This window comes from Mustelus asterias, chromosome 19 (genome assembly GCF_964213995.1).
Source record: "Mustelus asterias chromosome 19, sMusAst1.hap1.1, whole genome shotgun sequence".
In the NCBI taxonomy this organism is placed as follows: Eukaryota; Metazoa; Chordata; class Chondrichthyes; order Carcharhiniformes; family Triakidae; genus Mustelus; species Mustelus asterias.
In genome coordinates, this window is record NC_135819.1 from 28034077 (window position 1) to 28055583 (window position 21507).

Sequence of the window (21507 nt, forward strand, 5' to 3'; positions counted from 1 at the left end):
CAAGAACAGAGACACCTCCAAGTATATGTGCACAAGTCATTGAAAGTGGCAGGACAGGTTGAGAGAGCAGTAGAAAAGGCAAATGGGAATCAGAAATGAGTAGGCCATTTGGCCCCTCAAGCCTGCTTCACTATTCAATTTACCTCAACGCCATTTTTCCACACTATCCCATTCCCTTGATGCCTTAATATCTAAAAATCTGTCAATCTCTGTTTTGAGCATAGCTAATGACTGCGCCTCTGCAACCCACTGAGGGTACCGAATTCCAAGGATTCACCACTCTAAGAAATTCCTGCTCATCACAGTCCTAAATGGCCAATCCCTTATTCTGAGACTATGGCCTAAAATTGTCATCCTTGAGGCAGGTAGGGGAAGTCAGGAAAATTCCAAGCTTGACCTGCACACCACCTGAAGAAAGTGCTGACAAAGGCAGAATCCTGTCTTGGCTCTCAGCCTAGCCTCGTGTATGCTTAGTTGAGCCAGGATATCAGTTAGGGAAACAACATAGTCTGCGTAGTTGAGTACTGCAATGCAAATATGTTCTTTTCCCTATCTGCCATTTTCCATGGCTAAGACTGTCAGGATTTTACATGACTTACTCTTGATGTTTCCATTTACATGTATGTTTTTGTCCCATTCTGCCTAAGTGGAATCTAGTTAACAAGTTATCAGTTGCTATGGCAATGGTAGAAGCAATCCTGTAGAACTGAGATTCATACTTCAGTGAGGCCTTTGACAAGGTCCATCATGGCAGACTAGTACAGAAGGTGCAGCTGCATGGGATCAGAGGTGAGCTAGCAAGGTGGATACAGAACTGGTTCGGTCATAGAAGATGGAGAGTGCAGTGGATGGGTGTGTTTCTGAATGGAGGGCTGTGACAAGTGGCGTTCCTCAGGGATCAGTGCTGGGACCGTTGCTATTTGTAATATATATGAATTATTTGGAGGAAAATGTAATTGGTTTGAATCATAAGTTTGTGGACGACACAAAGGTCGGTGGATTTGCGGATAGCGATGAGGACTGTCAGAAGATACAGCAGGATATAGATCAGTTGGAAACTTGGGCGGAGAGATGGCAGATGGAGTTTAATCTGGACAAATGTGAGGTAATGCATTTTGGCAGGTCTAATACAGATAGGAAATATATAGTAAATGGCAGAACCCTTATGAATATTGATAGGCAGAGGGATCTGGGTGTACAGGTACACAGGTCACTGAAAGTGGCAACGCAGGTGGAGAAGGTAGTCAACAAGACATACGGCATGCTTGCCTTCATTGGCCAGGGCATTGAGTTTAAAAATTGGTAAGTCGTGTTGTGGCTTTATAGAAGCTTAGTTAGGTTGTATTTGGAATATAGTATTCAATTCTGGTCGCCACACTACCAGAAGGATGTGGAGGCTTTTTAGAGGGTACAGAAAAGATTTACCAGGATGTTGCCTGGTATGGAGGGCATTAGCTATGAGGGGAGGTTGGAGAAACTTGGTTTGTTCTCACTGGAACAGTGGAGGTAGAGGGGCAACCTGATAAAGTCTAAAAGATTATGAGGGGTGTGGACAGAGTGGATAGTCAGAAGCTTTTTCCCAGGGTGGAAGAGTCCATTACTAAGGGGCATAGGTTTAAGGTGCGAAGGGCACGGTTTAAAGGAGATATACAAGGCAAGTTTTTTACAGAGTGGTGGGTGCTCGGAACTTGCTGCCGGGGGAGGTAGTCGAAGCAGACGCAATAGTGACTTTTAAGGGGCGTCTTGACAAACACATGAATAGGATGGGAATGGAGGGATATGGTCCCTGGAATGGGAGGGGATTTTAGTTCAGTCGGGCAGCATGGTCGGTGCAGGCTTGGAGGGCCAAAGGGCTTGTTCCTGTGCTGTAATTTTCTCAGTTCTTTGTTTTATAATCAAGAGTTATCCCTTTGCTGCCTATTGCAGGCCCTGTTTCAAACCAGCAGTCACAGACTGTCAGGCTTGCTGCAATTCTGGCAATGGCATCAGCTACACAGTGTCACGCATGTGCTTGTTCAGCTGGAGTAGCCAACTCCTTGGTCCTCCTTATCATTTTTACTAATCTAAGAAGTCATGATGAATTGAAGCATGCTTGATTCCTTCCTGTTGTAAACACCACTCTAATATGTTGACTTCTAGTTTCGATAGTGTAACTTAACATTAATAATTATCTTTGGAAATTATCTGCCACACCTCCCTTCTTTCATTGAAAGAAAATATTACTTAGTTGACATGTATATTGCATTAACTTTTTAAGTAAATGTGATTAAAGAAGCTTTGTTTTCTTTGGAAGCAAAGCTTTAGGTTAGCTAAAGATAAAACCCCAGGATGCATGTGGTCAAAATTAAATTTACTCAAATTATAAAGTTGCTTATTGGAAAAAATACAAATAATGAACGGTTTGCTTTAATGAATTTATCATGAGGTGTGCAGATTTGACTAATTCTGGTAATTGTATTTAAAAGGAAAGAAATTTCAACTTTTCAAATGTGTCGGGAGGCTGGCAGTGTGCGGCTACTGCGCAGACGCCGACCTCGGCGCTGACAGATCAGCGCATGCGCAATGGCCCCCTCAGTCCTATGCTACCAGCCTCCCAAGCGGGCATAGGCCCTGCCCCCTGATTTTGAATGATATTCACACTACGGCACTCTGCAATGCAATGTGTGTGGGAGATTCATTTTGAAAGTAACGCTGAAATTAAACAGTGGAATTTACTCCAGTTTTTACACAAAATTGACACTTAGAATTTTTGGGGGGAATCCCACTTTATATGACTGAGCTTTTCCCTGTGAGAGGAGGGCAGACCGATCATTTTTTCTATCTTGTGATTGTTTTGGTCACAAAGAATGTGGAAGTCATTATCAGTTTTAAATCATCTGTCATTCACTCATGATAAACATTTCTAGTATTTCTACCAATATTTTAAAATTTTCACAGTAAGTTAAGATGATCAGGCAGTCAAGTTGGATGTGATAGGGAAATCATGTTTAACAACTTACTACAGTTATTAGAGGAAGTAACATGCTGCGAATAAAGGGAAACCGGTTAATGTACTGTATTTAAGATTTCCGGAAGGCTAAAGCACCACATCAAAGGTTTTTGCGTTAAGTAACGGTATAGGGGGTAACATATCGGCATAGACAGAAGATTGACTAATCGGAGCAGAGAATTTGGATAAATGGGTCTTTTTCAGATTGGCAAGATGTAACAAGTGCTCATCAGGAAAGGTTGGACAGATTAAGCTTGTATCCACTAGAGTTTAGAAGAGTAACAAGTAACTAGATTGAAACATATAAGATCCTGAGGGGTCTTGACAGGGTGGATGTGGAGAGGGTGTTTCCTCTTGTGGGAGAATCACAAGGAGTCACTGTTTAAAAAGGAGCTGCCCGTTTAAAATGGAGATGAGGGATTTTTCTTTCCTCTGAAGTTCATGATCCTTTGGAACTCTGCTTCCACTGCTTTTTACGGAATAAAGTCTTTGAATATTAAGGCAAAGGTGGATAGATTCTTAGTAAACAAAGGGGTGATGGGTTATTGGGAATAGGTAGGATGCAGATTTGATACCACCAGATCAGCCATGATCTTATTGTATGGGAGAGGAGGCTCGAGGGGCCAAATGGCCTACTGCTCCTTGTTTGTATGTTTATATTTTTATCCCAAATAACTCGATGCAAACCAAAGTTTTGTCTTTTTTAATAATAATTCCAGTTACTTAAAACTACAATTTTGGTTGTTTGATGCAACTAAACAGTTCAATTCATCGGTCTATCAAACAAAGTGATTTTTAATTTTGACTGATTTAGATTATTTTGCACCTGCATTTTAATGAATTTTATTTAAACATGCCACGATGCATTTTCTGATGTATAATTCATCATATCAAACATTTGAAATTTATTTTCTTTGCAGGTTTGGCAAGAGCAAAGTCAGTCCCTACAAAGACATACTCAAATGAAGTTGTAACTTTGTGGTACAGGCCTCCAGATGTACTCTTGGGCTCTTCAGAGTATTCAACACAGATCGACATGTGGTATGTATAACTCTTTAAACTTTTTTTTTGGGGGGGGTGGGGTGATATACGTTACAATTTTAGGAGTCTCTTTCAGTAAATCTCTGTAAAAGGACTACTCCTATAATCAAGCCCTTCCTCCCCTATGAACAGTTCCAAAGCTCTAAAGAGGAGTCCTATTGGAATATTGGAACTGTTCAGAACAAGATCCATATCAGACTTGGAACATTAACTCTGTGGACCAGCTGAGTTTTTCCAGCACTTTCTATTTTTATCTCATCCACTGTAATTTATTTTTAAAATATGTATTTGATATATTTAAGAGTGGAGTGGTAAGCTGGTGAATATTCATTGATAAGACTGAAAATGAGTTCATCACAAAACATTTTTAATCAGTGTTTTTAATCCATTGTAACCCAATTTTAAATAACTGAAAAAACTCTGAAATATACAAAATTATTTTCAAATTATATTGATGTACAGTAGGCAGTTTCTTAGTGAAATAACAAAAAGATATTATGGTACCACTCCAGTGGAGTGGTCAGTTGTATGGCTGTTCTCAGCCTCCAACACAATATTTTGTAAACTAGCACAAAAGATTGTTGAAACCCAATTTTCAGAGGATGCCTTTGAAATTCCTCAATTCTTTCTGCTAGTTTGGCTAAGTTTGGCACAATCTAAAAGGGAATACAGGCCAATGGCTTTGCTGAAAATTGTTCATCAGTTAAGGCACCTAGCCTTCTGATTTTTATGTTCTTCAGATAACTAAAACAATGCCACTTGTCAGACTTGCAAATTAGATTTATTAAACGTAAAAAATAAACAGCAAAAAATTGATACAGCGGGTTTTCCATAGCTACAAATTTCAATTTTCCATTCTTGAGTTCACATTTCACCGTGTCTCCTGATACTGCTGAACTTAAGTTTGTGATAAAACTTGCATGGGGAGCTGCACCTGACTCCTTTTAACCTTGCATCTTAACTTTCTTATCAATGGAATTAATAGGAGTAAAGATAAAGTTTCCAGATGTATTTTCTGGTGGACCTGAGGTTAAGACAAGTTCAAACCAAACATTCACCAATCAGAGGACACAATGACACTTAGGCTGTTTCACATGAAAGCCAACAATGACAATCCAGCCATTAGGAAAAACAATATGCTTCCCCCACATCTAGCCTTGAGTAAGTACATATAACTCTAAAATAGTTGAAGTGGTTACTTGCACTGACCTGACTAAAATAAAGCAGACTGTCCCGCCATGGTATTTCCATCCACACGTCAGGAATTTGGATTCTTTCCCAACTCAAAGAATCAAACCCTGGAAGAAAAAAATTCAAATGAGCACTAAAAATCCCATAAATGGATATTTATGCAATCTTTTCATGACATAAAACATCTCAGTCTATCACAATATTAATTCTGTTTTATTAATTTTAGACCAAATTCTTTGCCAGCTACCGACAATATATACTGCTGCATTTTTCAGTGGTCTAATTTATGATATTGTGATTGACTTCAAACTGTTTTAATTGTACGAGTGATACCATTGCTTTTCTTTAACCTAGGGACGTTCTGAATGAAGTGTTATTATGATTACTTTTTGTTCCATTCTGCAATTTTCCAAAATGTTTCGTTAAAAAGTAAAATGCCATGAAATTCTGTGGAAAATCTTGCTGCAAAGCACAAGTTGAGCAAATGGTGCCATCTTATGTGCAATGCAGGGCAGGCTTGGCCAGACAGCTTTTCTATTGCTGGAGCTCAACATTCAATGACTGCTCATAGATGTTCTCATGGTTGGCAATGCAGCCTCAGGACATTGATGAAGTCAGATTAAATCATATGCTACACTTTTTTTGATGTCTGAGCAAGCTGGTCTGGAAAGGCAGAATTTGCCACAAGTGCCACATGTGAAGTTTGTCCTTGCCGATGGTGCAGGATGATTTCTGCTGACAACTTCTTTGCAGGGCTGGTGTCTTCATTTGAGCTTTGGCAACCACATGTCATCGTGATAGTGAGCTCATGCCCATAGCTGGTGTCACTATTTGTATCGATCGTCAGCTAGAGTTTCCCTTATGCACTGTAAATTATAACTTCTGTATCATACCTTGCCAATGATATTTGTGAATCATTTGTAAATGAAGTTGGATAGTACTTGAGAGCAAATATGAAATATTTTAGTTCTCAATAATGGACAGGAGAAATAATTCACAGTTTCTTCACGGAGATATTTGATGTGGTCGCAATTACCTTTTAATTGTTCAACCTGGGCTACAAAAAGTGTAGCAAAAAGTCAAGCTATCACTTTATAAAAGGGTTGTTCTCCATATGAAATTGGCTATGAAAATAGTCGCATGATAAAATGGTGCTGAAGGAATCCAAACTGTAAAATGTCAATCCTTTCTTCTGCAGTCTTTAAAGTCCAAATTTGGCACCAGCTAATAGCCCATCCTTTCACTTAGCTTTCAGTTTGATTTATTCATTGGATTAATGAATTTTAACAGAAAAGATTGAATAGCAGCATATTTATACTGCTGTTCCTGTAAACCAACAGTAGTCATTTTCATTAAACTCAAGATGAGGCGATTCGAGTGGAAATGATGGCGCATTTTGTTGGTAGGTCGAATGGCAAATGATTGGAGAAAGAATTGGGGCCAAATCACTTTGACTGTGAACACTAAAAGGACAATCAGACTTCTCAAGCCCCAGGACCACTCTGGGGCTTTGATAGCAAAAACAGGAAGGCAGATTACTATTTAAATGTCAAAAATTGGGAAAGTGGGATGTGCAACAAGATCTGGGTGTCCTCGTACACCAGTCACTGAAGGTAAGCATGCAGGTGCAGCAGGCAGTAAAAAGGCAACTAGTATGTTGGCCTTCATAGCGAGAGGATTCAAATACAGGAGCAGGGATGTCTTGCTGCAATCGTACAGGGCCTTGGTGAGACCACATCTGGAATATTGTGTGCGATCTTGGTCTCCTTATCGGAGAACAGGTATTCTTACTCCAGAGGGAGTGCAGAGAAGTTTTACCAGACTGATTCCTACAATGGCGGGAATGACGTATGAGGAGAAATTGACACGGTTAGGATTGTATTCTCTGGAGTTCAGAAGAATGAGGGGGCTATCTCAAACTCCATCAGGACGAAACAGGCTAGACGCAAGAAGGAATTTCCGATAGTGGGGGTGTCCAGAACCAGGGATCACAATTTGAGGATACAGGGTAGACCGTTTAGGTCAAAGATAAGAAATGTCTTCACCCAGAGAGTGGTCAGCCTATGGAATTTGCTACTACAGAAAGTAGTTGAGGCCAAAACATTGAATATTTTCAAGCAACAGTTAGATATAGCACTTGATGCAAAGGGGATTAAAGGATATGTAAGCTTGAAGGACTGAAAGGCCCCCTGTTCCTATTTTCTATGTTTCCATGTAACCTGTCTAGTTCAGAAGGCTGACCAAGAAAGGTTCAAGATGTCTGTTATTGGGACAGTTTCTCAAACAATATATTCTTGAAACACAAGCGAGCAGGCTACTTTAGACCCTGTAACGTGTAATGAGACAATTAATTCATGACTTTACAGTAAAGAATCCTCTATAGACAAGAGAGAACATTTCACACACAGTTTGAAAGTCAGGAATCTGGGTCTTAAACTAGTGTCCTGAACCTAAATATAGGTTATGAAGATAGAGTTGGCTAAAGTGGATTGAGAAAATAGATTGAAAGATAAGATGGTCGAGAAGAAGTGGCCGATATTTAAGGAGTTAAGCTATAAACTTAAGCATTCAACTAAGATATTTCCATTGAGGAAAAAAAGACTCGACGAGAAGGATGCATCATCTATGACTAGCTAAGAAAATTAATGATGGTATCAAATTGAAAGTATTTATCCTCTGCATCCCTCCAGTGCCAGTACATCCTTTCTCAAGTGAGGAGACCAAAACTGTACACAGTACTCCAGGTGTGGCCTCACTAGCACCTTTTACAACTTGTACAGTAAATTGGGCTTCTGTTCTCTGTAGGTTTCAGCAAGATCTCCTCTCATTCTTCTAAACTCCAAAGTTCTGAAGGGGCTGGATAGGGTTGATACTGAGAGATTCTTTCCATTATTCAGGGAATCTGAAACTTGAAACATGGGGGGGGGGATAGCCTCAGGTAAGGGACCAATCATTTAGGACTGAGATAAGGAGAAATGACTTCACTCAAAGGGTTGTGAACCGTTGGAATTCTCTATCTCGAGGATTGTGGATGCTCAATGCATACGTTTAAGGCTGAGATGGATGGATTTTTGATGTCTCAGAAATTTAAGGGATATGAGGAGTGGGTGGGAAAATGGAGTTAAAGCCGATAATCAGCAATGGTCGCATTGAATGATGGAGGAGACTCGATGGAGGAGAGTCCATTCCTCCTATTTCTTGTATTCTAAGGTGAACATTGGTCCCTCAGAGGATGAGACTGGGGAATTAATAATGGAAAACAAGGAATGGCAGAAACTTTGAACAAGTATTTTGGATGTGTCTTCACAGTGGAAGACACAAAAAGCATTCCAAGAATAGTAAAAAATCAACTGGCAAATGGGAGAGTGAAATCATCATCGCTACAGAAAGGGTTCAGGGAAACCGAATGGGACTGAAGGTTGCCAAACCCCCTGAACCTGATGGCTTACACCCTGGGGTGTTTGAAAAAAAAAGTGTCTGCAGAGAAAGTAGATCCATTGGTTGCAATTTTGCTGGATTCTGGAAAGGTCCGAGTGGATTGAAAGAACACAAATATAATATCTCTATTCAAGAAAGGAGGGAACTCTGGACCAGTTAGCTTAAAGTCAGTCATTGAGAAAATGCTAGAATCCATATTTTGGAAGTAGTAGCAGGAAATTTAGAAAATAGTCTTACAATCAGGCAGAGTCAGCATTGTTTCGTAAAAGGAAAATTGTGGTTGACAAATTTATTCAGAGTTCTTTCAGGTTGTAACAAGCAGAATGATTAAAGCAGAGCCTGTTGATGTATTTGGATTTCCAAAAGACATTCAATAAGGTGCCGCGTGTAGCATTATTGCGCAAGATAAGACCTCATGGTGTTGGGTGCAATATATTAATGTGGATAGAGGATTGACTAACAAACAAGGAACAGAGAGTCAGGAAAAATGGGTTATATCAGGTTGGCAAACTAACCAGCACTGTACGACTGGGCCATCAACTATTTACAATCCATATAACGACTTGGATAAAAGGGGGGCATGGTGGTTAGCATTGCTGCCTCACAGCACCATGAATCCGGGTTCAATTCCCGGTTTGAATCACTGTCTGCACGTTCTCACCGTGTCTGTGTGGGTTTCTCCGGGTGCTCCGGTTTCCTTCCACTGTCCGAAAGACGTGCTGGTTAGGTGCATTGGCCGTGCTAAATTCTCCCTCAGTGTATCTGAACAAGCGCCGGAGAGGTGATTAGGGAATTTTCATAGTAACTTCATTTCAGTGTTAATGTAAGCCGACTTGAGACAAAATCAACTAAATAAACTATTATAAACTATTGAATGTATTATAGCCAAATTTACTGACGATACACAGGTAAGAAAGCAAGTTTGGAGGAGGATCAGAATTTGCAAAGGAATATAGATAGGTTCGATGGGCAAAAGTTTGGCAGATGGAGTTTAATGTGGCAAAATTAATGTGGCTCATTGTTCCACAGGAGCAGGCTGAGGGTAAGAGAGTGTGTTTCTGCATTTGATTTATTTATTTATTTTTCAGTTAAATTTGTGTTAAAAATCGGAGGGTTTTTTTTCCAAAACAGGAAGTAGGCCCAGGAGAAGCCTGGGAAGGTTTTTGGAGGGTTTAAAAGCAGGCCGCACTTTTGAGCGGGCAGCGTCGGGAGCGGGCAACGGAGTGAGTGAGGAGAAGAGTGTGAACTGTAAGGGCTTTGGCTCACAGGGCTTCGGCGAGGACAGGCAGAGGCAGGGTAGGGTTTCACTTTTAAATTACACCAACTTATACAAGGTAAATTGGTATGGAGGGATATGTAATGTGCTGTTTCTGCATGATGTGGGAGCAGGTGGACCCCAGGGACCATGTCTGCAGTAAGTGTTGGTTGCTGGAGGATCTCCAGCTCAAGGTAGATGAACTGGACTCTGAGCTACAGACACTGAGGCTTATCAGGGGAGGGGAGAGCTATCTGGATAATGTGTATAAAGAGAAAGCCACGCCCCTTAGACTGACTAACTTAGCTGGGGGTCAGGGACAACAGGGAGTGGCTGCGGGTGAGGCGGGCAGTGGGGGGAAGAAGGCGGGCAGTGGGGGGAAGAAAGGAAGTAGTTTGCGGTAGGTTAAGTCCCAAGAACCTCAGCCCTTAAATCTGTGCAACAGATTTGAGGTTCTTGCCACCAGTGTAGGTGGGAAAAATGACTGCGAGAAGGACGAGCAAACTGTCGGCAGTACCAGGGTGCAGGGTGCTGCTGCAACGGAGAAATCAAAGAGAAATGTAGTAGTAATTGGGTATAGTGAAGGGCATAGACACTGTTCTCTGTGACCAGGAGAAGCAATACCATAGGTTGTGTTGCCTGCCTGGTGCTCGGGTCCAGGATGTATCATCTGGGCTGCAGAGGAATCTGGAGTGGGAGGGTGAAAATCCAGTTGTCGTGGTCCATGTAGGTGCCAATGTCATAGACAAAACAGGAACTAAGGATCTGCAGAGGGAGTACGAAGAGCTAGGGAACAAATTAAAAAGCAGAACCAACAAGGTGGTAATCCCTGGATTCCTACCTGAGCCACGCGAGAATTGGCGCAGGGTTAATAGGATTAAGGAGACGAATGCGTGGCTCAAGGATTGGTGTGGGAGGAATGGGTTCGAATTCATGGGGCATTGGCACCAATATTTGGGCAGATGGGACCTGTACAGATGGGATGGTCTCCATTTGAACCGTGCTGGGACCAGAGTCCGAGTGAATCGTATCACTCAGGCTGTAGATAGGGCTTTAAACTAATTTATGTGGGGGGAGGATGCAGAGGTAAGAGGAATTACGAAATCAATGGTAGAGGAGAGGGAGCGAGTGCAAGTGAATGAGGGCATTCAAGTAGTTAAAGGAGTAGAGGGCAAGGGAGAGGTTGATGGCGTTTCATCAAATCGGGTCCAGATAAAAGCTGGAATACAGACACTTTGCCTGAATGCATGAAGCATTCGGAACAAAGTTAATGAGTTGATGGTGCAAATCAGCACAAATGGGTATGATCTAGTGGCCATTACAGAAACGTGGCTGCAGGGAGACCAGGACTGGGAGATGAGTATCCAGGGATATCAGGCATTTAGGAAGAATAGACAGGAAGGAAAAGGTGGTGGGGTAGCTCTGGTAATAAAAGATAATATCAGGGTAGTAGTGAGGGATGACATAGGCTCTAAGGAACAAAACGTGGAATCGTTATGGGTAGAGATGAGGAATAGTAGGGAGAAAGACACTAGTGGTCTATAGGCCCCCAAATAATAATGTTGATGTGGGGAGGGCTATAAACAAGCAAATAATAGATGCGTGCAAAAACAGAACGGCAATAATCATGGGGGACTTCAACCTGCATATTGATTGGCTGACTCAAGTTGGGAGGGGTGGGATGGAGGAAGAGTTCTTAGAATGCTGTCGGGATAGTTACCTTGAACAGTATGTTACAGAACCGACGAGGGAACGAGTTATCTTAGATCTGGTAATGTGTAACGAGGTAGGTAGAATTAAGGATGTTCTTGTGAAGGACCCTCTTAGGTCAAGTGATCACAATATGGTCGAATTTCTGGTACAAATGGAAGAGGAGAAAGTAGCGTCCCATACCAGTGTCCTCTGTTTGAACAGAGGGAAGTACGATAGGATGAGGGCTGAATTGGCTACGGTGGACTGGGAGAGCAGACTGGTAGGTAGGACAGCTGAGGGACAGTGGAGGATTTTTAAGGCGATCCTTTTCAGTACTCAGCAACAATATATTCCGGTGATAAAGAAGGACTGTAAGAAAAGGGATAACCAGCCGTGGATAACGAAGGAAATTAAGGAGAGTATTAAATTGAAGACCGATGCGTACAGAGTGGCCAAAAATAGTGGAGAATCGGAAGATTGGGAATACTTTAAGAAAAAACAAAGAACGACTAAGAAAGCGATAAAGAAAGGAAAGATAGGTTATGAAGCTAGGCTAGCTCTAGATATAAAAAATGATAGTCAAAGCTTTTACAAATATATAAAAAGGAATAGAGTGGCACGAATGAATGTTGGACCCTTGGAGGACGGGAGGGGGGATTTAATAGTGGGAAATGAGGAAATGGCTGAAACTTTAAATAAGTTTTTTGTGTTGGTCTTCACTGTGGAAGACCCAAATAGTTTATCGAATATTAACGATAGAGGGTTGGTAGGAGGAGAGGTACTCAATACAATTAATGTTACCAGGGAGGCAGTGCTTGGTAGACTAACGGGACTGAAGGTGGACAAGTCCCCGGGCTCGGATGGAATGCATCCCAGGGCACTGAAAGAAATGTCAGAGGTAATAGCGGATGCGTGAGTGGTTATTTATCAAAATTCGTTGAATTCTGGGGTAGTGCCGGAGGATTGGAAAATGGCTAATGTTACGCCGCTGTTTAAAAATGGAAATAGACAAAAGGCGGGTAACAACAGGCCGGTTAGCTTAGCGTCTGTAGTTGGGAAAATGCTGGAATCCATCATTAAAGAAGAAATAGCAGACCATCTGGATAAGAATGGTTCGATTAAGCAGACGCAGCATGGATTCATGAGGGGAAAGTCGTGCTTGACGAACTTGTTGGATTTTTATGAAGATGTGACTAGTGCGGTTGACAGAGGGGAACCGGTGGATGCGGTGTTTTTGGATTTCCAAAAGGCATTTGATAAGGTGCCTCACAAAAGGTTGCTGAAGAAGATTGGGTCACATGGAGTTGGGGGTAGGGTGTTAGCGTGGATTGGGGATTGGCTATCCGACAGGAAGCAGAGAGTCGGAATAAATGGGTGCTTTTCTGGTTGGCAGATGGTAACTGGTGGCGTGCCGCAGGGATCGATACTGGGGCCTCAACTATTTACCATTTATATAGACGATCTGGAGGAGGGGACTGAGTGTAGGGTAACAAAGTTTGCAGACGACACAAAGATAAGTGGAAAAGTCAATCGTGTGGAGGGCGTAGAAGGTCTGCAGAGAGATTTGGACAGGCTGAGTGAGTGGGCGAGGATCTGGCAGATGGAGTATAACGTTGACAAATGCGAGGTTATTCACTTTGGAGGAAATAATAGCAAATTGGATTATTATCTAAATGGAAAAAAATTACAACATGCTACTGTGCAAAGGGGCCTGGGGGTCCTTGTGCATGAGACGCAAAAACCCAGTCTGCAGGTGCAACAGGTGATCAAGAAGGCAAATGGGATGTTGGCCTATATCGCAAGGAGGATAGAATATAAAAGCAGGGATGTCTTGCTGCATCTGTACAGGGCATTGGTGAGGCCGCAGCTGGAATACTGTGTGCAGTATTGGTCCCCTTATTTGCGGAAGGATATATTGGCCTTGGAGGGAGTGCAGAGAAGGTTCACCAGGTTGATACCAGAGATGAGGGGTGTTGATAATGAGGAGAGACTGAGCAGATTGGGTTTGTACTCGTTGGAATTTAGAAGGCTGAGGGGGGGATTTTATAGAGACCTATAAGATAATGAAGGGGCTGGATAGGGTAGAGGTGGAGAGATTCTTTCCACTTAGAAAGGAAGCTAGAACTAGAGGGTACAGCCTCAAAATAAAGGGGGGTCAGTTTAGGACAGAGTTGAGGAGGAGCTTCTTCTCTCAGAGGGTGGTGAATCTCTGGAATTCTCTGCCCACTGAAGTGGTGGAGGCTACCTCGTTGAATATGTTTAAATCACGGATAGATGGATTCCTGATCGGTAAGGGAATTAGGGGTTATAGGGATCAGGCGGGTAAGTGGAACTGATCCACTTCAGATCAGCCATGATCTTATTGAATGGCGGGGCAGGCTCGAGGGGCTAGATGGCCTACTCCTGCTCCTATTTCTTATGTTCTTATGTAAAATGTAACCCTATCCACTTTGATGCGAGGAATAGAAAAGTAGAATATTATTGAAATGGAGAGTGACTGCAGGATGCTGTGGTGCAGAAGGATCTGAGTACACGAATCACAAAACTTTAGCATGCGTTAGCAAATAACTCGGAAGGAAAATTGAATATTGGCCTTTATTGCAAGGGGAAGGGTCATAAAAGTAGGGAAGTCTTGCTGCCACAGAACAACGCATTGGTGAGACCACATCGAGGGTACTTTTGGCATAGTTATACTTGATTTTAAAAACTATTGCTACAATCTTATAACACTCTTATTCCAAGCTTGTAGGCTACCTTGTATATCATTCTGGTTCATCTGGTTCATTATGAGCTCCAGCACGACTGATACATTCTGTAGTAGGGAACCCTCCTCCACAAACTCAGTTTCATCTTCTGCTCATCTTAAATTTTCCAAAATATTACTTTTTGGTTAATTCACACACATCAACAATATTGGATCTCCTAGTTTGCACCAACACCTTTCCAGTAAAGACTGCCCCTAAACTGGTGCTACATCATATAAAAGATAGTACTCTGCGCATTCCCAACCACAATAAAGAGCAGAAAATTTATCATGGCTCTTCTAGAGCACCCTTGAACGATAAGACACAGAGTCGTGCATAGAAGATGCTTGAACCACGACTGGAAGTGAACCAAAACATATAAAAGTCACATTGGACTGCCATTTTCCTCATATATTACTAAATGAGTTAATATATGAAATGCAACAAGATAAAAGACTGATCTCTTTGAACCCAATTGTACACCACCATTGTATCTTGCCTCACTAGAAAGGTATATTTATACAATGGAAATCATAAAGGTGGTATGTCCACAAACCAAAAGACATCAAAGTAAAAAGACGAAGAATGAAAAGATAAAACTCTGCATTTCCAAAATCTTGCAGGCAGTATTTCCAATTGGCAGGATTTACTGGTTTAAACTGATGTAGCAGCAAATGAAGGTTTGATGACCAGCAACAAGTACAAGTCATTTTCAGAAATGCAATTCCACAGCGATTTAGTATTTTTAAAGAGAAACCTTTAACAATCTTTACATCTGTATAATCCTTTTCAATCTTGACTAGTCAACAGGGGAGGTTTTCATTTAGCTTTTGCATTTTAAAAAAAATAGGTCTAGACATTTTATGTATCTTTAAGTGTCTGCGCAGAGAGATTTGTTTGGCTATTGGGGAAAGGTCATGTGAGTTCTGGACAAAATGCAATAGCTGTGGCATACTCCTGATTATCTTACCCGAGTGCTTTATCTACACCTATAGTGTGCCTTGAATTTATAGATTGATAACTACTATGAACAAATAGTCAACCCCTTTTCTATTGTGGATTTGTTTTGTTGAAAAAAATTCTACTTGCTGCTCAGAAGAATTGACTAACAATCTTGAGAAAGATGTATGTAATAAGTGTGATGTGTACATTTAAAATCTTAGGTCATGAAAGATTGGCTTGTGTGAACTACAATGTAATGTGCTTTCACTTGTTCCAGGGGTGTTGGGTGTATCTTCTATGAAATGGCATCTGGAAGACCTTTGTTTCCTGGTTCCACTGTAGAAGACGAATTGCACTTGATTTTCCGGCTACTGGGTATGTTGGCAATTCTGTTGTAAATGTGACAAGTTTTAGTCACAGCAAAATAGTATTAGTTCTATGTCTAAATATTTATTACGCTTAATGAGAATACTACTCTTATCTACATAGAATCATACAGTCATTATGGCACAGAGCAGGTTATGATGTGGATCACAAACAGAGCAGGTTAATCAGCCCATTGTTTCAATGCCAGCTCTCTTTAGAGCATCCAGTCAGTCCCATTGTCCTGTTCCATTCCCATAGCCCTGCAACTTTATTTCCTTCCAGTGCCATCCAATTACTTTGATTGTCCCTGTTTAGTCCTGACACTAACTTCTTGGGGTATACCACTGTCTATCATCCTTCAGTCAGAAAAACAGCCACTTGCCACTCACGACTCACTGTTCTCTATCCTTCAGTCAATGTTTGACCCAAGCCTCCATTGATCCTCCTGTTCCATGAGTTTCAATTTCGTTAACAAGCCTTTTGTATCGCACTTTGTCGAACACTCTTAAAATCCATATTGACAAGATTTACCGCATTCCCTTCATCAACTTACTCAGTTACTTCACCACAAACTCAATTAGATTGATCAAACACAATCTACTGTTTACAAATCAGTACTGGCTCTTCTTAATTAACTCAAACCTTTCCCAAGTGTTTTACCTGATCATTGTTTCTAAAACCTAATCCATAATTGATGTTAAACTGACCAGCCTGTAAGTGTTAGAGATGGCCTTTTTTGAACAAAATTGTTTACATTTGCTATTTTGCAATCCTCTGGCACCTCTTCCCGATCTAGCAAAGGTTAGAAGATTATGATAAACCTTTCCGTTTTCTCCATTGCCATTCCCTTAGCAACTTGGGATCCCAGTCATCTGGACGAGGGAACTTTTCCACTCTAAACATAGCCAGTCTTTCCAGCACGTCTTGCCTATCAATTTGAACCCGTCCATTACCTCTACCATTTCCACTTCAATTGATACATTTTGCTCATCCTCTCCCTTAAAAAATATCAATCTTCAGTGATCATTCACTAACGAGTATGATTGCCCACCCAAGAAACTCCACGTTGCTGGTCATGAGGCTGTGGTCCTTGCGTGGCTGATGAGCCAGAGCCACATCTTCGACCGTATACTTGGCAGGTGTTTCCGGGAGGTGGGTTTAGCCCTTGGATTCCAGTTCGCTGGTATTCTGTTCTCGGGCCCCTTTTCTGGGCTGCCTCTTAATGTCGGGTGTCTTCGAAGAATTGCGTCCCTTTAATTAGGAGGTTCCTTCAAGTAGGTCTCTTCTAAGCAAGAGTCTCCCAGGTGTTGACATCTATGTTGCATTTCTTGAGGTAGACCATCAGGATGTCTTTGAAGCGCTTCCTTTGTCCTTCTCTTATTTGGGAGCCTTCTTGAGCTGAGTGAAAAAAATTTGCTTTGGCAGTCGGGACTCTAACATCCTCAGCACATGGCCAGCCCAGCAGAGATAGAACATAGAACATTACAGCGCAGTACAGGCCCTTCGGCCCTCGATGTTGCGCCAACCAGTGGAACCAATCTAAAGCCCCTCTAATCTACACTATTCCAATATCATCCATATGTTTATCCAATAACCATTTGAATGCTCTTAATGTTGACGAGTCCACTACTGCTGCAGGCAGGGCATTCCACGCCCTTACTACTCTCTGAGTAAAGAACCTACCTCTAACATCTGCCCTATATCTCTCTCCCCTCAATTTAAAGCTATGTCCCCTCGTGCTAGCCATCATCATCCGAGGAAAAAGGCTCTCACTATCCACCTGATCTAATCCTCTGATCATCTTGTATGCCTCTATTAAGTCACCTCTTAACCTTCTTCTCTCTAACGAAAACAACCTCAAGCCCCTCAGCCTTTCCTCATACGATTTTCCCACCATACCAGGCAACATCCTGGTAAATCTCCTCTGCACCCTTTCCAACACTTCCACATCTTTCCTATAATACGGTGACCAGAACTGTACGCAATACTCCAAATGCGGCCGCACCAGAATTTTGTACAGTTGCAGCATGACCTCCTGGCTCCGAAACTCAATCCCTCTACCAATACAAGCTAACACACTGTATGCCTTCTTAACAACCCTATCAACCTGGGTGCCAACTTTCAGGGATCTATGCACATGGACACCCAGATCCCTCTGTTCATCCACACTGCCAAGTATCTTACCATTAGCCCAGTACTCTGTATTCCTGTTACTCCTTCCAAAGTGAATCACCTCTCACTTTTCCGCATTAAACTCCATTTGCCACCTCTCAGCCCAGCTCTGCAGCTTATCTATGTCCCTCTGTAACCTGCCACTTCCCTCCGCACTGTCTTCAACTCCACCGACTTTAGTTGGTTTTAGCTGATCATGACCTCGGATGCTGGTGCCCTCAGCTCCGATAAGGGCGCTGATTTAGTACGCCTGTTCGCCCAGCTGATGCAGAGAATCCGTCTCGGACAACATTTATGGCACCTCTCCAGGGCCTTGAGGTGGCGTCTGTATGTAGTCCAGATTTCTGAGCCATACAGAAGAGTTGGGAGGGTGACTGCCTTGTACATGAGGATCTTCATCTACATGAGGTTTCAACACGAATGTCATGGTCATCGAAGACTCTCTACCTTAGACATTGATGGTGGTGCTCGCCGATTTGATACAATGTTGGATCTCTGCATCAATATTAGCCTTAGAAGAGAGGTGGCTCCCCAGATAGGAGAAATGTACCAAGGTTGGCAGGGTCTCTCGCATAGGATCATAGAGGTTTACAGCATGGAAACAAGCCCTTCGGCCCAACTTGTCCATGCTGCCCTGATTTTTTTTAAAAACCCAATTGCATGCATTTGGCCCATATCCCTCTGTACCCATAATACCCATGTAACTATCTAAATGCTTTTTAAAAGACAAAATTGTACCCGCCTCTACTACTACCTCTGGCAGCTTGTTCCAGACACTCGCCACCCTCTGTGTGAAAAAATTGCCCCTCTGGACATTTTTGTATCTCTCACCTTAAACCTATGCCCTCTAGTTTTAGACTCCCCTACCTTTGGGAAAAGATATTGACTATGTAGCTGATCTGTGCCCCTCATTATTTTATAGACCTCTATAAGATCACCCTCCTACGTTCCAGAGAAAAAAGTCCCAGTCTATCCAGCCTCTCCTTATAACTCAAACCATCAAGTCCCGGTAGCATCCTAGTAAATCTTTTCTATAGTAGGGTGACCAGAATTGCACACAGTATTCCAAGTGTGGCCGTACCAATGTCTTGTACAACTTCAACAAGACATTCCAACTCCTGTATTCAATGTTCTGACCGATGAAACCAAGCATGCTGAATGCCTTCTTCACCACTCTGTCCACCTGTGACTCCACTTTCAAGGAGCTATGAACATGTACACCCAGATCTCTTTGTTCTGTAACTCTCCCCAACGCCCTACCATTAACTGAGTAAGTCCTGCCCTGGTTCAATCTACCAAAATGCATCATCTCGCATTTGTCTAAATTAAACTCCATCTGCCATTCGTCAGCCCAGTGGCCCAATTGATCAAGATCCTGTTGCAATTGGAGATGACTTTCTTCGCTGTCTGCTATGCCACCAATCTTAGTGCCATCTAAGCATGCCTCCTATATTCTCATCCAAATCATTAATATAAATGACATAACAGTGGACCCAGCACTGATCCCTGAGGCACACCGCTGGTCACAGGCCTCCAGTTTGAAAAACACCACTCTACAACCACCCTCTGGCTTCTGTCAAGAGGCCAATTTTGTATCCATTTAGATACCTCATCCTGGATCCTGAGAGATTTAACCTTATGCAACAACCTACTATGCGGTACCTGTCAAAGACCTTGCTAAAGTCCATGTAGACAACATCAACTGCACTGCCCTCATCTACCTTCTTGGTTACCCCTTCAAAAAACTCAATCAAATTTGTGAGACATGATTTTCCACTCACAAAGCCATGCTGACTGTCCCTAATCAGTCTCTAAATGCCTGTAGATCCTGTCTCTCAAAATACCTTCCAACAATTAACCCACCACAGATGTGAGGCTCACTGGCCTGTAGTTCCCAGGCTTTTCCCTGCAGCCCTTTTTAAACAAAGGTACAACATGTGCCACTCTCCAATCTTCAGGCACCTCACCGTGACTATCAATGATTCAAATATCTCGGCTAGGGGACCCGCAATTTCCTCTCTAGCCTCCCACAATGTCCTGGGATATACTTCATTAAGTCCCGGGGATTTATCTACCTTGATGCACTTTAAGACTTCCAGCACCGCTTTCTCTGTAATATGTGCACTCCTCAAGACATCACTATTTATTTCCCTAAGTTCCCTAACATCCATGGTTTTCTCAACAGTAAATACTGATGAGAAATATTCTTTCAGGATCTCACCCATCTCTTGTGGATCCGCACGTAAATGATCTCGTTGATCCTTAAGAGGCCCTACTCTCTCCCTTGTTACTCTTTTGCCCTTTATGTATTTGTAGAAGCTCTTTGGATTCTCCTTTGCCTTCTCTGCCAAAACAATCTCGTTTCCCCTTTTTGCCCTCCTGATTTCTCTCTCAACTCTACTCCTGCACCCCCTATACTCTTCAAGGGATTCACTTGATCCCAGCTGCCTATGCATGTCATGTGCCTCTTTCTTCTTCTTGACCAGGGCCTCAATATCCCGAGTCATCCAGGGTTCCCTACTTCTGCCAGCCTTGTCCTTCACTCTAAGGGGAATGTGCTTACTCTGAACCCTGGTTAACTCGCTTTTGAAAGCGTGCCACTTACCAGACGTCCCTTTGTCTTCCCACAGACTCCCCCAATTAACTTTTGAAAGTTCCTGCCAGATACCATCAAAATTGGCCTTGCCCCAATTTAGAATTTTAACTTTTGGGACAGACCTATCATTCTCCATAGCTATCTTAAAACCAATAGAATTATGGTCACTGGTACCAAAGTGATCCCTCATTAACGCTTCTGTCACCTGCCCTTCCTTATTTCCCAAGAGGAGGTCAAGTTTTGTCCCCTCTCTAGTCGGGCCATCCATATACTGAATGAGAAATTCCTCCTGAATGCGCTCAACAAGTTTCTCTCCATCCAACCCTCTAATACTATGGCTGTCCCAGTCAATGTTGGGAAAGTTAAAATCTCCGACTATTACCACCCGATATTTCTTGGAGCTATCTGTCATCTCCTTACATATTTGCTACTCAAATTCCCGCTGACTATTTGGGGGCCTATAGTACAGCCCTATCAAAGTGATTTCCCCCTTCTTATTTCTCAGTTCTACCCACATCGGCCGGTTGGCCCGACTTCGGTCATTGGCAAGATTTTAGAGTCCATTATTGAAGATGAGATCGCAGAGTACTTGGAAGTGCATGATAAAGTAGGACCGAGTCAGCACGCTAACTGGCCTATAATTTCCCATCTACTGCCTCCCTCCCTTTTTAAACAGCGGTGTCCAGTCCTCTGGGACCCTCCCTGCCTCCAGTGATTCCTGAAAGATCACCACCAATGCCTCCACAATTCTCTTTGCCTTGCTGGTTATGTCATTTTGCCAGGCGCGGAGAGCTTTCCTCCTCTTGTTGATGAGCTCTTGGATGGTGTAGTCATTCTCATCGAGCCAGTCTTGGTGTTTCCTGGTCTTGTAGTCAGTGGTTTCTTCACAGCTTGAGATGATAGCTGTATTCAGCTCTTTCCAATCTCCTCCACTCTGTTACAATGTACACTCTTGAGATTTTGGAGAAGATATCGTCCATTCTCTTTACCAGCTCCGCTTCTAGTGAAAACTTTTGCACATACTCTCCCTTAATAAATATCAATACAAAGTAATTTATTAAGTATTCTGGCCTTGCCAGAA

The 21507-nt window shown here is 42.4% G+C and overlaps 1 protein-coding gene across 2 annotated transcripts in view; it reads left to right on the forward strand.

The window, feature by feature from the left end:
* The window catches only part of cdk17 (cyclin dependent kinase 17), a 182366-nt gene that overhangs the window by 131937 nt on the left and 28922 nt on the right, over nucleotides 1–21507 (forward strand). For both annotated transcript variants that reach the window (XM_078235163.1, XM_078235164.1), the window contains 2 exons: nucleotides 3910–4030; nucleotides 15570–15667. In XM_078235163.1, coding sequence (XP_078091289.1) covers nucleotides 3910–4030; nucleotides 15570–15667 — 219 coding nt within the window. The remainder of the gene's footprint in view (nucleotides 1–3909; nucleotides 4031–15569; nucleotides 15668–21507) is intronic.